Source organism: Bemisia tabaci, chromosome 2, assembly GCF_918797505.1.
Source record: "Bemisia tabaci chromosome 2, PGI_BMITA_v3".
NCBI classification, from domain to species: Eukaryota; Metazoa; Arthropoda; class Insecta; order Hemiptera; family Aleyrodidae; genus Bemisia; species Bemisia tabaci.
Genome location: NC_092794.1, coordinates 73745925 through 73762916, shown reverse-complemented (window position 1 = coordinate 73762916; position 16992 = coordinate 73745925). Strand labels below are relative to the sequence as shown.

General features: G+C 35.5%; 1 protein-coding gene across 5 annotated transcripts in view; it reads left to right on the top strand.

The window, feature by feature from the left end:
- Positions 1 to 16495, top strand: part of LOC109037546 (exportin-4) — a 76635-nt gene extending 60140 nt beyond the window's left edge. For 3 of the 5 annotated variants that reach the window (XM_019052268.2, XM_019052269.2, XM_019052270.2), the window contains 4 exons: positions 996 to 1117; positions 8810 to 9031; positions 9572 to 9664; positions 10615 to 16495. In XM_019052268.2, the coding sequence (XP_018907813.2) occupies positions 996 to 1117; positions 8810 to 9031; positions 9572 to 9664; positions 10615 to 10803 (626 nt within the window). In that variant the 3' untranslated portion in view covers positions 10804 to 16495. Of the gene's footprint in view, positions 1 to 402; positions 915 to 995; positions 1118 to 8809; positions 9032 to 9571; positions 9665 to 10614 lie in introns of those variants that run through there. The other 2 variants (XR_002009485.2, XM_019052271.2) reach the window with 2 other exon arrangements.
- The last annotated feature ends 497 nt before the right edge of the window (positions 16496 to 16992 follow it).

Sequence of the window (16992 nt, the reverse complement as noted above, 5' to 3'; positions counted from 1 at the left end):
CCGTGCGGCACGGTTAAATTTTTTTTTTTTTCAATTTTCTTTTTTGGTCTTTCTTTACACAATAAAAGGAAACTTTTGCAGGGTTCTCCCATTAAAAATTCGAAAAAGCTAGTTTTAACGGCCATCCTACTGACCACCTCACCTACCATTGCTCAAGTAAACAAGTTGTTTTGAAAAGGGAACAAGTTCATTGTCAGATAACTTTCAGATGCAAACTTCACAAGAATGCTAGAATTTCAGGGCTCATCTGAAAATAATTTTGTTTACTTTCAGAAACAGCTTGTTGAGGTGGCTTTGCCTTAATAAGAAAGGTATGCACTTATTTCAAATACCTTATTATCAGATCTTTGCATAATCCCTATGATCCTTTATTTGTTGCAACTGTTTACATGCTGTTTGCAGGTGATATCCTGATTTTGCGGTATCTTAACTCCACTTGCTTTTTTGCGCCAGAATTTAAATCCCTGGTGTCATCAGTTTTGGCCACGAACATCAGGCTCTGGCAACTTCCCTGAAATCCTAGCAAGATAAAACTTTCAAAGCTGAGTTTGCAGCTAGATGTCAAATCGTAATAAGCTTAATGTCCTCTATTATGCAATTGACAGAAAGAAATACAATTTTTCGATTATCGGGACCTACTAAGTAAAAGAAAAGGAGCCCATTGCTTTTATCAATCTTTGAAGTAAAACCTTTTTCTTAACAATGATGGTCCAATTTTAATCAATAAACTTTTGTCTGAAGAATCTATTCTGTTTTAAATGGACCTTTAAAATTGATCTAATTTTTCTAAGTATTTATTTGAAAAAAAAAAGAATAAAGGAAAAACTTGTGATTTGCTCGCAATTGCCATCTTTAGTAGAGACCTTATAGGGAAAAATCCAGAAGTACAAGTGAACTATCCAGAGTATAAATCAAGCGAATTTGATCATTCACCATCAGTCTGTTTTCAATGGTTAGAATTTAAGTCTGACTCAGTAATTTTTGACCTATTGCAGCTGGTGATACCTGTGAAAGAATTGACGCTGGTGATGTGTGCCTTCGCGGTTTAGCTGTAATAATGCCTTTGATGACCTTAGACTTACTTAGATTTCCTACACTGTGCCAAAAGTATTACAAAGTAAGTTTCATCTAACTACAATATTGCTCTCCACCTTTTACTTCCAATTCATACCAAAATCGATCACTTTGTTTACTTATCTGAGAATATTGATGGAACTGGAGGAAAATTCTGACCAATCTGAATTTCAGACTCATCGATAATCCGACTTTTCAAAATTCCACTGTACTTGTTTCCTTTTAAAAGCTTCATGTACAAAACAGACTGTGCAACAGCAAGTTTCATAAACATCATCTGATTAAGATACACTATACCTCAGATCACCCAAACTAATTTTGGGAGGGCTGATTTTTTTTTTTTTTTATTACTTCTAGAGCTGTGCGATTAAGGATTTTTGAATTCGATTATATTAATTGCAATCAATCGCAATTTAAATCACGATTTCGATTAAAATTGGGAGAAGGTAAACAATGATTAAATTTTGGCATCTTTATTTTTTTTTTTTTTGAAGAATTTTTCTTTAGACTGCGAAAGCTGATATTTCAATATTTTTTCCCTCATTCTTCTTGAGGTTGACTTATTGTCTTTCTTTCTAGAAGATCCTCTCCGCCCCAACTAAGCAAGATTTTTCCAGCTTATTGGCTTTGAGAGGAGAAAGAACAAACACAACACTAGGCTGAGAGTAGTCCTCTCTATTTTAATAAAATCATTTTTAAGCCGCTCGTTGGACCGGGTGAAGAAGGAGAGTAAGACGGTCGATGGGCAGGAGTGAGGAAGAAGAGTTCAAAGGTTAGAGTTTTAATAGAGTGGGACTTTACTTTCAGAAGCCTTTGTATAGTCATGGACAGCTTTATGTGCTCCTGTAAAGGTTGACTTCCAAAAAAGGAATAAAAATTCAGAGTAGCAAAGTCATTAAAAATATTTTTTGGTAGGAAATTTTTCTTTGAAACATCTTTTTATTCTTTAATTAATATTATTTGCTCACTAACCGCCAACGGGCGATTTCGACGATTTCTTCGAAGCAGCCAGGTGGCATAACCCCCTTGTTAATAATAATCTCGTAAAATCGCAAGAGGGTATGTCCGTCCACCCGCCAACAATTTTTCTTTTCAATTGCATGTCCTGCCAGCCTCTTCCATCATAAAGCCCGGTGCGTATAATTTGACGGGGTCGGCATATATCTATTGCAATTTTTAACCGCTAGAAGCTAACAGCGCGCTAGTGATGCAAATTCGAACAAATGCGGAGGAAATTTCAAATTCAAAGTACGGTGGAAAATTTAAAATTTCCTGAAGTTAAATTAATTGACTCAATCGCGATTAATTTTTCAATTCTATCACAATTACGATTAACATTCAACTAATTGCACAGCTCTAATTATTACTCATTCCTTGTATTTTCTCTGGTCAAGTAGGGCAGACCAATTGTTACGACTCCTTTCTACTCTTTCTTGATTGCTGTCCCAATATGTACTCATATTCCCCAGCTGCCTTACCGCTAATTTTTAAACTGGTGAATGAATTGGAGGTGAGTACTGAGTACTCCTCTGTCAGTAAGAAGTATCCTGGTTTTAATGAGCATTATGTCATTTCTCCAAAATCAATTTCAATGATGATGGTTGGTCTGTTTACCATCAGTGTCATTTTTTTTTAAATGAGTAAGACACTGAAACAAGAAATAGTGTGTGATACAGGAAAACAGCAAGTGAAAGTGCATGAAGAGAAACGGGAAAACGTTTTTGTCAAACTAGTGTTTACTTCATGATACGAGGGGTATTTGTAAGGTAAGTAAATATTTGTCTCATCTTCTAAACTAATAAAGATAACACGGCACAGCGAATTTCGGGTTTTGGTTTGTTCTATGAACCAAAGCAATTTTTTTCGATTCCAAGGTAATAAAGAAGTCCGGTAATGCCCATAAGAACTTCAGAAAAATTGTCTGTTGCTCAGAGAGCCACCATTTCGAATTTATCAAATTTGAGAATATCGACGATCAGTTTTTTTTTTTAAATATCTCCTCAACGGTTAATTTTACAAAAAGAAACCAGAAGAAAGAACCAAAAATTTCCTACCAAAATCACCCTCCCTTTTTTTTCCTAGCTTAATTTTTTGGTCGTAAAATTAACTTTTTGATAAAAAATTAGCTCAAAAAGGCGCATTTTTGCTGATTTTGGAAGAAACTTTGGTTCACATCTCCAGTCACGATTGTCTGAGAAAAAAACTGTTAAGCTCATTAAAAAGAACGTAAAATTTACTTTTAGAAAACATATGTCAAAGGTTTCAAAGCTTGGCTTAATCTTGTGAAACAGCATTTTAATAGCTCAGACCCAGTAATGTGAATTTTTCGACCGTTTTCCTTACAATCAAGAAAAAAAAACCTAAAAACGTGGCCCTAACTGTGAAACAAGGTGGCAAAATAGTACTGGGTCCACACTATTTTGCGGGGAAAACTAAATAAAAAAGTTCAAACATTTTCAATGAGAGTCTACAATTTTGAGCTCGAATGGGCACCAGTACAAAACTGAGGGGGAGAGTGTTCAGCTCAGGCAAATTGCATTGGACTATTAAGTTGTGGTCTCAAGGAGAGATCTATAATTTTGGGTCTTTTTGGACCTCCTCAGTAGATCACACTCGTCAGTGAACCCAACTGAGCATCTCGCAACATCCAAGACGGCATCTAATTAAAAGTTTTGTACTGCAGCCGCGGGATCGTGGCGTGAACTATTAGGCAAGGATGTTGTCGACGCCCCTAACTCCTCGGCCCTCCGAAAGAAGGTTGCGGGGAGACCTCTCCAGAAAATTTTGAATTTTAAGAACGCATTTTTTTCTCTTTTTCGTTTTCCCCTGTCCTTTTTCCCTTTCGACTTTTAGGCGCCCCCCTCTCATCAGACCTGGGGCAACTGCTCGGTTTGCTCATACAACGCCTAGGCCCTGACTGGAAGATGGCAAGTTTTATACTGGTACTCACTAGATCTAAAAATGTTTGAACTTTTTGGTTTTGTTTTTCCCGCAAAATAGTGTGAATCCAGCATTTTTTTGCCACCTTGTTTCACAGTTTGGGTGACGTTTTTAGGTTTTTTTCTTGATAGTAAGGAAAATGGTCGACAAAATCACATTTTAAGGGTAGAGCCATTAAACTGCTGTTCAAAAGGATCAGGCTTTGAAACTTTTGACAAATGTTTCCTAAAAGTGAATTTTACGCTCTTTTCAATGAGCTTAATAGGTCTTTCTTAGATAATCGTGGCTGGTGACATGACCCAAAGTTTCTCCCTTAATCAGCAAAAATGCGCCTTTTTTAAGCTAATTCTTTATTAAAACGTTGATTTGATGACCAAAAAATTAAGCCAGGAAAAGAAAGGGAGGGTTATTTCGGCAGGAAATTTTATGCTCTTTCTGCTGGTTTTTTTTGGCGCGTATACGTAGTATACCGCCTTTGCGATCGTTTCGAACCCTGCTCGATACAATAACCGAGTCCCTTAGTTCCTTACCGAAAAGTGACTACTGCGAACTTCTGAGATTTTCCAAAGCGTGTAAAAAGTTTATTTATCCGTCAATAATTATGATTTAAAGTTGTTTCTCATTCTGGGGCTCTCTAGTTTATGTGCAGTGAATACCAAGAGTCTACGTTACTTGGTTTTCTTAAAAAAACCTAAGAGTACGACGCGCTGATTTAAAATATGCATACATAAGCAGAATCAAGCGAACTGATTCGAGGACGGCTGAGCAGGTCGGCACTCTTGGAATGAGAATTTAACTCCTCCGTTTTGTTCAAAACGTTGCTTTGACAGATCTCCACACCTCTGTTATACTTTTCAAAAGTTGGTACCCGTGCTCTGATAGTGCAATCTGTGTAAGTGCAATCTGTGATGAGCCTCGAGACTCATTAGACCATTAGCTAAACGTGGCTCATACAGGAATCCACTTACCCCTCTCTTCCCCACGCTCCTGATCACTGCGTCGGCGTCTCGACGAACAATAGCTAATGACGGTCGCCAAGCGAGGCCGGGATCCTCAGCCCCTCGCCCAATTACTTACGCTTCATTAACCATTTCACCGTCACGCTAGGATTCGCCCAATTTTCAAAAAAAATTGTTTCGCAAGTTTTTAGCAATTTTTTCCTTACTCTCCGTTGAAACACGAATTAAAAGAGGTCTCATTCATAAAAATCGGCCAAATAGAAGAGAAGTTACAGTATTCGAAATCCGAAGAAATCAACAAAACTTCTCCAAACAAAAAATAAAATGAAGGGGGAAAAAAAGAAATGTATAAATTACAATTTAATACGATTGACCTCAGAATGTGACAAGCAATTCAATTATAAATAGGAGAAAAAATTGAGTGAAATTACAAAAAATTAGCCTCTCGCAAGGGGTTTCCTTGTATGAGTTTTGACCTGAAGACAAGTAAATCCCGTTATATTATTAAAACGAAATTGACTCCATAGTTTAATGCCTTGGTTTCTTGAATACGATTATTTTAAGCACTCGAAAATTTATACCAGCAATTTTACCCATGGGGTGATTCCCTGAGAGCTGATAATATCACGAATTTCTCATAGAGCCCTTCAAAAATGGCTTGCTTTTTGGGCAGCCGATTCGGCCATCACACCGGGGTTTAAATGGAAGCTGAAAATAACACAAAGCTCTGAGAAAAATTTTGAGGTGAGTATAGGAACGGTTTGTAAATTACGAGGAGAGGCGGGCATTCTGTTCAGCATATCGATACATAAGTATTTTCACACGTATAATTTAATTTTCACGTCAGGGAGTCGACATATTTTGATTTTTTCGATTTTATACGGAAAATTTATGGTTTTTCGGGATTGAAATTACTTACAATTGTTTCATGAAAAATGAATGCACCCAAAATGACTATAACATTTTGACTTTCACATACGTGCACTCACTAAATTGATTGGTAAATTCAAAGAGTGGGTACATCGACCTGGTATATCAAGTTTCTGCGATTTTTTACGGCAAATCGGTAGATTTTCGGGATGTGGATTGCTTACTTTCAATTCATGAATGAATCAAGCATGGACATGGTTGAGCTTCTTTGCATGAAAAGACATTTAAAATAACAAAATCAAGACATATTTAATACAATTGCATTTATATCAAGTCAATTTCTTTTCAATAATATAACGGGATTTATAATACCCGTGATTTGGGTATTTTAGCCCCAAAATACCTTTAAATCGACTTTATCTTCTAGGAGTTCGACAGAATTTTTCCTTTCTTCGCTTAAATTTTTCTGTAGCACTTTTCTTCAAGAATCTGATAAGATTTTGCTTCAGGCAGATAAAAAAACTTAAATTCGTTCGAATAGCTTTCTACATTCACAATACACGGTCTCGTCAAAGTGCGTCATTGACCTTGCAGTGTTGGATCGTGAATTCTCTTGTTGTGCTGCTTGCCTTTTTTATAATCTCTGTAAATGAAAACTAAAGGGGTTGATATGTGCGAGATAATGACGCGCCTTATCAACACATTGTGTTGGAGTTCACTGCTTGTCTAAAATTAAACGTTGAGGAGATATCTTAAAAAAACTGATCGTGGATTTTCTCAAATTTGAAAAATTCAAAATGGTGGCACCCTGAGAAATATTTCCCAGACAATTTTTCCGAAGTCACTATGGGCATTTTCAGACTTCTATATCACATAGGAATCGAAAAAAATTGCTCTGGTTTGAAGGACACAACCCATGTTGAGTGGTGATGATTTAAATCTGTAAAAAGCGTTTGAATTGTCATACTTCCAGCTTTCTAAAAAACTTCAGTTATTTATATTCAGTCTTCTAGTAGCCGAGTAACATCAGTTTTCCCACACCCATCTCCTGCCACCGTGTTTCTGAAATTTTTGGCACACTGGGGAGTTGGCAGTTGTCTTCTGGGATGCTCAAGGAGTGTTACTCATTGCTTCCTTAGAAATACGCACAATTGTCGATACTGACAGATAATGTGATGTAATGAAAAGACTGAAATTAGCCATCAAAAGAAAACGCCCACACAAACAGCAACACAGAACAGCAACACTCATGTGACCAACCAGTCGTTGACCTCCTTTAAATTGGACCTTTTCCTACATCCCCCATATTCTCCGGATCTCGTCCCAAGTGATTTACCACTTATTTCTTGAGCTGAAGAAGGTTTTTGATGGAAAAAGATGCGCGGACAATGGTGAGGTGCAAAAAGCTGTACAAAAGTGGTTGCAAAAGCAGGATCGACAGTTATACGCTGATGGAATCAAACAGCTGGTGTCACGTTATAAAAAATGCATTCAACAAGATGGGGATTAGCAAAGTAAAAGTAAGGTAAGGCCTTCTCAAACATGAAACTTAGCAATTTTGAACAAAAAATTGCTTTTTGACAATTTGCAGGATGAAGCGGCACGCTACTGTCCTGTGAACTCCTAACCGCGAGTAAATTTTGGACACGCGGTGGCAAGAGACAGGTGTGGGAAAAGCGATGTTACTAGGCACCCAGAAGACCGAATTTAAAAAACTGAAGTTGTTTAGAAAGCTGAAAGTATGACAATTCAAACGCTTATCACGGATTTAAATTATTTTCATTAATTTAGAAGATATGACAAATATGAACTTACTTTACGCATACCCCTTGGATTTCACAGTGTCAGATTCAGCTCGTCAGTGATCTTTGCATTATCCAGACAGGCTGGCCACCAAATTACTTGACATAATGGTAATGTTGCATTGTGTCAACAGACCCAAAATCTGATGATGGAGTCAACGATTGTTTACGTCGAGCTCAGGAAGTAAAACGTAAAAATGAGCCGTGAGCATTGTGTCAACAATCACGGTGTCAGCAAACAGAAAAAATATCTTCCTCACAAGTAAAATAAGAAAATTAAGTCTACAGGAGAGGTTTGGGTCACGTATTGATTAGGTTAAGACATGTAAGGTTAGATTTGGCAGGTAAGGTTGAAGTTAGGTAAGGTAAGGTCATAAAAGTTAAGTTCAGTGAAAGTGGGTTAGGTCTTGTAAGGTAAAGTTTGGTTAGGTTAGTTAGGTTAGGTTAGAGTAAAAAACACAAGACAAACAAGACTTGAAATTTGAATAATGTTATAAAGGGAAGTTTTAAGTTCTATTGACACCATGATCATTGACACCGTGATTATCTTTCAAAGGATTCAGAATTTTTTATTTTTGGATGACCACAGTGTTAACAAAAACTAAGAAAAACTGATTGTTGACACCAACAACGTACCACCAACCACCAACAACGATTATGCCACGTATAATCTGGGTTTTAGTGTATGAATATGTATACTCATTCAGTATTTATTGAGTGAAAGATCAATCACACCCTTTTATAATGTCATAAATCTCATGTTCATTTTAAACACTGATTTTCAGTATCTCACGTTTTTGTGCAGCAGTGATCTTTTTTTTTTTTTTTTTTTTTTTTTTTTTTTTATTTTTTTTTTTTTTTCACTTCAAATATCCCACGAGGGATAATCTTGCACTTTACCGTCTCTAGAGCCCCATCCCACCTCCGTCCCTAATCAAGCTAGCCCCAGATAACCGTTGTTCTAGACCATCAAACTCGGGTCACTTGGCTGGGAATCAAACCCAGGACCTCCCGATCATAGAGCAAGTGCTACAACCATTACACCACTGGAGGTCGACCACATCTATCCACACACAATACACACTTTTGTCTGATGACTTATTTTGCTCCTGAAAATTCTTTAAAATATTTTTAACTACATATTCATCTTTTGTTTTCTTGCAGTTAATCACAAATATCGCAGAACTTCATCCTCAAAAAATCTGCGAACAACCAGAGCATATGCTAAAAAACATTCTAGCTTCAATTGAACTTGGAATGACAATGTTCGATCAAAGTGTAGTGGTCTACTGTTGTGATTTTTTGCGAGTTGTTGGCAGTCATTTATATCAGACATCGCCCCAGTCATATATACAAGCTAGACAATCTTTTAAACCTTTTTTAAAAGTAAGTTTTTAGCTCTGATCGCTCATCCATCAGCCACCAGCTTTTATCCTTTATCATTTTCTCATTTGTATGAATTTGATGTCATGAAAGCTTCTTTTGAAAAAGCAAGTCTAATCAGCTCTCTAAGAATAAAGAAACACTCTGATCGCAATGTATTCGTGAATCATGGGGCACTACATACTTTTCAATTGTAGCTATCAAGTTTAAAGATGCAAAGAATCCTAGCAAAAGTTCTTGTGAACCTCAAATGCCGCAAAGGTACTGATTTTATCATACTTATATTTTAAATATCGTATCAGGTGGCATTTACCTAAAATTTGACAAGCCATCTGAACACAATCAGTTTTCTAAGTCAATGGAGCTTAGTGAAACTTTGCTGAAAACTAATTCCCGCATTTAAAGCTTTTTGAACCATAATAATGTTCATGTGGAGAGATTTCTTCCTCCAATAGTTTTGCCTAAAAACGTACGAAGCTCTACATTAAATACATATATAATTGAAAGGATGCGGCTAATTCAATATGTCTAATTTTTTTCCAGTTAATAATGGATCTCATTTTATCTCATCAAGTGAATTCAGATATTCTGCCAAATATCGGAGGAGCCTTATCTATCTTAATATGCTGCTTTCAAGTAAGTCAAGTATTCTTCCTACCTTAAGGAAAGTAATTTCTTTTTTAAGGAGCACGAAATGAAGGAATTGAAGTTTATTCCTGATTCTATTTTCCTCTAAGTGAGCTTTTTTTTTTTTTTAAATATTGAGCCAGATAATCTCAGGAGGGATTCACCTGCAAATAGTGGATTTCGACAGTTTTCAATACAAGTATAACAATTCGCATGGTATTGTTGCACGAAAAATTGTCTCTGCGGAGATGGCGGTGGTGAAGCCAACCTGCTTACTAACCACCTTACTGCAGTTGTTGACATCTCGATTTCTTGTTTGAGCTTAAGTAAGTTCCGTGTGAATGTTTCATTTTCTATACAAATCTGTATCGAATTCTGACTGAAAAGTCAGAGAAATTAAGAACAACAGGTCAAAATTACAAATGAACTATCCTACTTGACCTCCAATCAACCAATAATAACGCTGTGTATTCTTCCATTACGAATTCTGCCGCTATATTGATCATGATGACTGTTGAATGCTATGAACGTGCAGTTCAAACCCCGTTTTAGGCCACCCTAATTTTTGGCACTATAAAGTCAGCTTTTCTCCTGGTTCAAGAATAAAAACTTAATCCAATATTACTGCGTATTTCTGTGCTGATTCTCAAAATGCGTAGCTTATGTTAACTTCTGTGCAATTCTATGGACTGCATAGAAAATCAGTGTTCATATAGAGTCTAAACACAGCATCAACTCATCTGTAGTTACCTCTACCGCTACTGTTGTGCTATGCGTGTTATGTGCATGCTCTGAGATGAACTCATTGGCTTTAGAGCTGAACATTGCAATTAGCGATTTTTTTAGATTATGTTTCTGCTAAGTGCATTTAAGCATTACATTTTACCATATATTTTACCGCCTGTAGATTGAAGCATGCAAATACCTTGAACTGATTGTTATTATTGTTTCCATTTCAGAGCGACTTCATGATCCTGGTCTCACAGTTAATCTCAGCGCAGCCTGATGCTGTGATTGCTGACAAACTTACAAAAGCCTTCACTGCATTAACAACAAATATTGAACAGACGGCATTGCGTCAATCCAAGTTTGAAATAAAGTTTGAACAGTTTATGATAGATATTCGCAGTTTTCTATTTATCAAATGATCTCGTTCTGTTGCATCTGCCTAACACAAGGTTTCAAGCAAATAGCTTGACTTGCATGTCAGCTGCTGTGAGTATGAAGTTCCTTCTACAAAACCTTATATTCACCCTCATTCAGGGACAGGCCTGTCTTTCAGGTGCCAAAATTTTCGCCTTTTTCACATTGAAACGGCACACACCAATCATTCAGACTTATCCTCAGAATTGCATCTTACGAACGATTTGGTTACATTGGTATCATGTCCAAGTACATGATACTAATTTTATTTTCCTCTAAAACACTCATGAAGTTTTAGAACCGAAATATATTTTTATCATTGACAAGTTGAACCCAATTTTCTCACATGTTCTATTTTTCATAATGACATGAATCGTTTTTAAACACTACTTATTTTCAAATACTCCATACTTTGTAGGATTTCCTCTGATCGTCAGCTGAAAAAGCAACAGTGTTGACAAATGATTGCTGAAGACTTACCAAGCCTAGTACATCATCATTAATACTGTCTAGTACGCTGATCACCACTGATAAATGCACCAAATAAATAGCCGGTCTATTAATGCTAAAAATTAATCTTGCCAATAACTACAGTAGAAATACCCTTTGCATACGTTTTCGTTTATTTGTAGTTGTTTATAATTTCACATAGAATGTTTTCCAATCGTCTGCCTTATTGTCTCAGAATGTGCCCTGTGTGGAACTAGAATATTTGTGAATCATTAATCAATGGCAAGAAATTTTCTATATCATTGGATGCTTTTTGGAATGATTAATATTTCTTATTTGCTAGCCAAGCCCATCCTTGGCTGTTGGATTTCTCTTCTCTGTTTGATCATGTGTTATGTGGTGTGCCTTAAGTTCTTTGTTGTTTATGTAGCGAGGTCATCAAAGGGATTGAACTAAAAACATTTTTGAATAGTCTCAAAATTTTGAGGTCTTCCTGGGTCACCATTATCAAAGACTTACAATGTGTACAATGTTGCTCAGATTTTTGTTTTTGAAAAATTTGAAACCCACTGACCTCATTTTGTTGGATTTTTTCTGTCACTCCTAATTTCTCCTGTACAAGTATCAACTTTTTCAGTTGCTCCTCAAGAGATTGATGTAAAATCGACCTTCCTCCCCTTCCGGATTTTAGTATAATTTTTGGTGTATTAACAAAGTACAGTGAGGGGCATCTTTTCCCAAACTTTCAACCCTTGAATGAAATTTTATAAGGGAGAGGTAGGAGCTCAGAATTGAATAACTTTAACTTTCAAACAGCTTTTAGATAATGTTTCAACAAATTAAATTATTGACGTCCGGTTTGCCGAGGCAACTTCCACACTAGGCTTTTGAACGAGTATACATGTTGCATTTTAACTCTTGCAACTTAAAGTTATGAATATTTGACCCGTTCGGATTTGAGTCACACTTTTTCTTGTGTCCGTGGAAATACTGAAAAAGGTCTTACTTTTAATTTTTAGCAACAGCAAATATGTCGCTCTTTGAACCGTACCGATCATAAACAATTTTAATGTGTCTCCGGGGAACTTTTTGTTTGCGAGCAATGATCAAAACTAACGGTAACAACCACTTTTTGGGCTATCTTGAGGTGTGCACTATTGCTCCCCACTCAGGTGATGTCGAGTTTGGATCTCGGCTGTTGCTACGTGTTGTCTGGCTCCGCTGCGATATCTCTTGGTGCACAGTTTTTATCTCGAGTTTCTACTCAATAATATTTCAGAAAAATTGCAAACACATCGGAATTTATTTGGTTAATAGTCCTTTTTTTCCCTCCCTCTTTATTGATAAGTGTACTGCCTCGCAAGAGAGATTAATATGCTTCATGTGTGCTGATTATTCTGTGCTTTTTTTTTGTGAGTGCCTTTAGAAAAATGTCTTCATAAGAATACCTCCATACAAAGCAAGAAAGAAAGACACAATTAATTATATTAAGTAACTTTTATTCACCTAGTCGTTCGCTACCACTAGCATTTAATTTTCAACGGGGTTGTTGCCTAGTTTTTTTTTTTTTCAATTTGTTTCCCGAAAGTTTGTGTAAAATGAGAGTGCCTGAATTTTTCCGTTTCTCATTTAGTCAAATTTTAGCTGAGAAGAAACTTTCAAAATTGCATAAAATCTAATCTGTGTTACAATCAAAAGAATATTGTATCAGCAGGTTTTGTTACTCATTAGAAAAAATAACTGCTGCATATCCATTCACCTACGTTTGCATTTTTACTTAAGGTTGCAATTGTAAGGAGAGGTTAAATATTCTAACAATGCTTGCAATATTGTCGCTTGTTGAGGTAGATATTTTTGTCGATTGTTTGAAATGAAATTTTTTGTTCATGATTAAAATTGCACAGTGGCCGTGTGGCATTAGATTCAAGATGGTTGAAACCGTGGATCATCGTCTCACAATTACGTCATAAGTTGCAGGCCAATGAGATACATTCTCTTTTTGACCTCAACTCCAAGCCTTTCCTTTTCCGTCAAATAAGCTGCTTTAGGCTGTTTGAAGCTTGAAGGCGTTTCTTGATAAAATATACTTCAGAATCACCTATTTTCTGGGCTATTTTTTGATGTTGCAAATGAGGCGGTTTTTTTTTTACCCCACGAGAATATAGATCATATACGATGTTTGTGAGGCCTTTCTCGTATCTTTTCAAGAATTTCACAATAGAGCCGCTTTTAGAATTGAGGCTGACAGGAACTTAATTAATAACATTCAATGTTTGTGATAATTAAAAAAATGTATAGGCAAAACAATTAGACTAATGTCAAAGCTTCATTTGCCAACTGAGCACTTGCAGTAATAACTTAGAACTGACGGTGAATTGTATATTAGAGGAGTCAGTTTTAAAATTCACGCTAATCCTGCTGACAAAGATTTGGAGTATGACTAGCCATGTTCCTTCCTCAAAGTTGTTTTAATGATTTATTTTATTCTTCCACTTATTGTTGATAGTTTTGAACTCTTCCTTCTATTTTGATGTTTTCGTGTACCTTACCTCTCCACATCTACACATCTGTTTGTTCTATCCATTCTAAGTAGCTTGAAAAGATGAGCGTTTTCCTCGAAATGACTTTAGGTTTTTAGCTTTTCCTCGTTGCGTTTTTTTCCTCAAGCATTTAAGCCGGATAGAATAGAAATTTGCACTTTCCAAAAGATTGATGTGGGTATTTTGAATCCATACTTTTTTTCCCCAGTCTCCCAGTCTTAATCATTCAGTGTGCGGAAAATTTCTTTATTTTTCAACGCTGCTTAGGGCTGTGTATCAAAGAGAGTATAAAGTTGATGTCAGTAAAGCTTCGAATGCCTCGTCATTGGCTCTGTTTGTCAAACCTGAAAAATAATACCAAGAAATTCAGTGCAACAGCAAATGTGTAAAGGTCTTACCCTACCCAAAAAATAATAAAGAAGAAATTAATTTTCCATCATGGATGAAATTTTTAAGTCTTTTTCAACAAGTTCCTAATCTTGTTCATTTGTTTTTAATTTTTCCAAGCACTTTCTTTTCTTTTTGAAATGAAAATGTTCCTTTTTTCTTAGCATCTGTATTGTGGAATAACTTTGCTAATTTCAAGGACTTATCATAGACAATAGAGAACATCTGTCCAAAATCCTAAACAATTTTATTATTTTGATATGTTTTAACATAATTAGCTACTTTATTAAAACACTATCTTTTTGAAACTTGTTAAATATCAGGCTTAAAGTGAATCCAGCTGGAAATGAGTAGACATGAAGGTACAAATAATTTTTTCTAAACCAAGCTAGGTTCAAAGAAAAATCAAATTCATTGTGTGTCTTTTTAGCCATTTATTTCTATCTGGTAATCTGTATCAAATGTAGTTTTTGACATTTAAGGTCAAATTTAAGTCAGAACATTCTTGGCTCCACCGATGCTCTTAACTATATTTCCAATCCCTGGAAGATTAAATTTTACCAACCTCATCCTAATTAATGACCATATGCTCATATTTATTCCTTAGGAGCCCAGTAATTTTGCAGAAACTTATTTCTTGTATGATTTAATGCCACGTGTTTTCAGTTTAATTAATTTTCAGGCTGTTTGATTAATTTTAATCAACAGGTCTGATCAGGATCTACAAGATTTTTAAAGTCTCTGGATGATTCCCAAATTTTCCTTACAGATCATTTGCAGTCAGGGAAAATTACTGATGGTAGGTAGTTCTCTTGTCTTTTTCTGAAAAAGCATTTACAGTGATCATTCAGTTGGACTGCATTTTGCAATTAAAAACTATAAATTTTGGGTATGTGCCATTAGTTTCCCTATGCACATACATGTTTTTTCAGATGAGTTAGAATTTATAACTCCCAATAGACCGTATTCGATAACGGTTCGATGTATCGTTTGGTTCAAAACAATAGAACATGACCTCAAACCAAACTGTAAGGATTTTAATTGGAAAAGCTGAAAATGAGAAATTTCCTGACAATTTCACCTTGCATATGCATTTGGTACTCAAAAGAATAAAAAATCTGTTTCAAAAGATCCGTTCTCTCAGATTTCTGAATTTACTTTTGAGGCTATGTTTATGTTTTGAACCAATCGATATCGATACAATCTCACCCATTTGATGTATCAAATACGATCTATTACAAAATGCAGTCCAGTTATCCTGATTGATTGGGATTAGATGGATCCGAAGAAAAAAATCTAAATGTTCAGAAAACAAATTACAAGCATCCGAATCTCATGTTGCATTTTTTCATGAAAATTTTGGCATCATATCTAAATTTAGGCCAAATGGTCCTCAGCAAATCTATTTTAGATAATGAAGAGTCCGCTGATTGCAGATACTTGATTATTATTTTTTAATATTTTAATTATTTTTGTTGTGGAGTGTAAATGTCTGCCTTTTTTTTCGAACATCTGATTGTTTCTGTGTGTTAATCTAGAGCGTTTAGTAAATACTTTGGTGTTTTCTTGTTCTACTATGTGATGCTATTAACAAATTAGACGCACTTAGGTTCTTTTTTTATCCTATTGTTAATCTTTTGCTCTGATTATTTTCGACATTCTTAAGTTTCAATAATATCATTGGAAAGGATATAGTGATCGTTTCTAAGTTTTTGCATTATATTTGTTTATTTTTTATCTGTGGCTTTTAAAGTTGCTTCCATTTTGCTTTAAGTCAGTCGCGCGATACTGTAATAAACAATTCATGGAGTAACCTACACTTAAGTCCACATGAGCTAGGAAAAAAGGGGAGCTTCCCTTTGCTTGCTATACTTACTCTCGGTAGAAATAGAAGCTAAAAAGAATTTTGGGTGTAGTCCGTCACTGCTTTGCATAGCGTGAAGTTTTTCAATTCTTTTTCCCGCCTCATGTGTTCTCAGATGAAGGTATTTTCAAGTAAATAATGCATTAAAGCGTACAGTCTTCAAACTAAAAGAGGTATTGGTTAGTTTGTAACTGTAAGTTCGCACAGTCTATAACAGCTAAATTATGCTCATGAGCATTTAATTCTTCTGTTTGAAGAAAATATAAAACCACCAATGATATAGTTGGCATCTTTTTTGCTTCCTTACTTGTTGATCTTTTCATGTATAGTTCAGTTTCAATTGTTATTTATAGTGAGTGGAAAAGATTATTTTCTCTAGGTCTTTATTGCCTTTGATGCTCTAAGTTTTTTCCGTGGATTTTGTCTTTTTTAATAAAAAATTGTTACTACAATCTACGCACAGCCAAAATTCCTTTTCAAAGAAGCTGCAAAAAATTCCTACTCAAACACTTAATATTTGATGTCTAATGCTCATGCAATGTTTTAATATTTTTCTTTCCCCTGAAATCAGCCACTGTGAAATCATTTTGTCAACTTTACCTTTATGCACTCCAACGTTATAGGAAACAAATTTACAAGGCTCAACTCATGAGGCTAGGTAAGGAATTGAGTAAGGTTCAGCTTCCAATGACTTGTATAGAAATTAATAATATGGACAAATAGACCCCAAAAAAAATTGGTTTGAATATTTTTCATGAATCTACTAATGGTTACAAATGAATCTATACTTTCAAGTTTGAAATCAACCCTACCACTTGAAAAAAAGTGCTCAGAGGCAGAGTTTTGTAATTTTATCACAGTTTTCTTTCACCACCTGTCTAATGGCTCGCAACAAATTTAAGTCAGCATTTAGCTTTGGAGATGAGAGAGTCTATTGTCATTACTGCAATTCT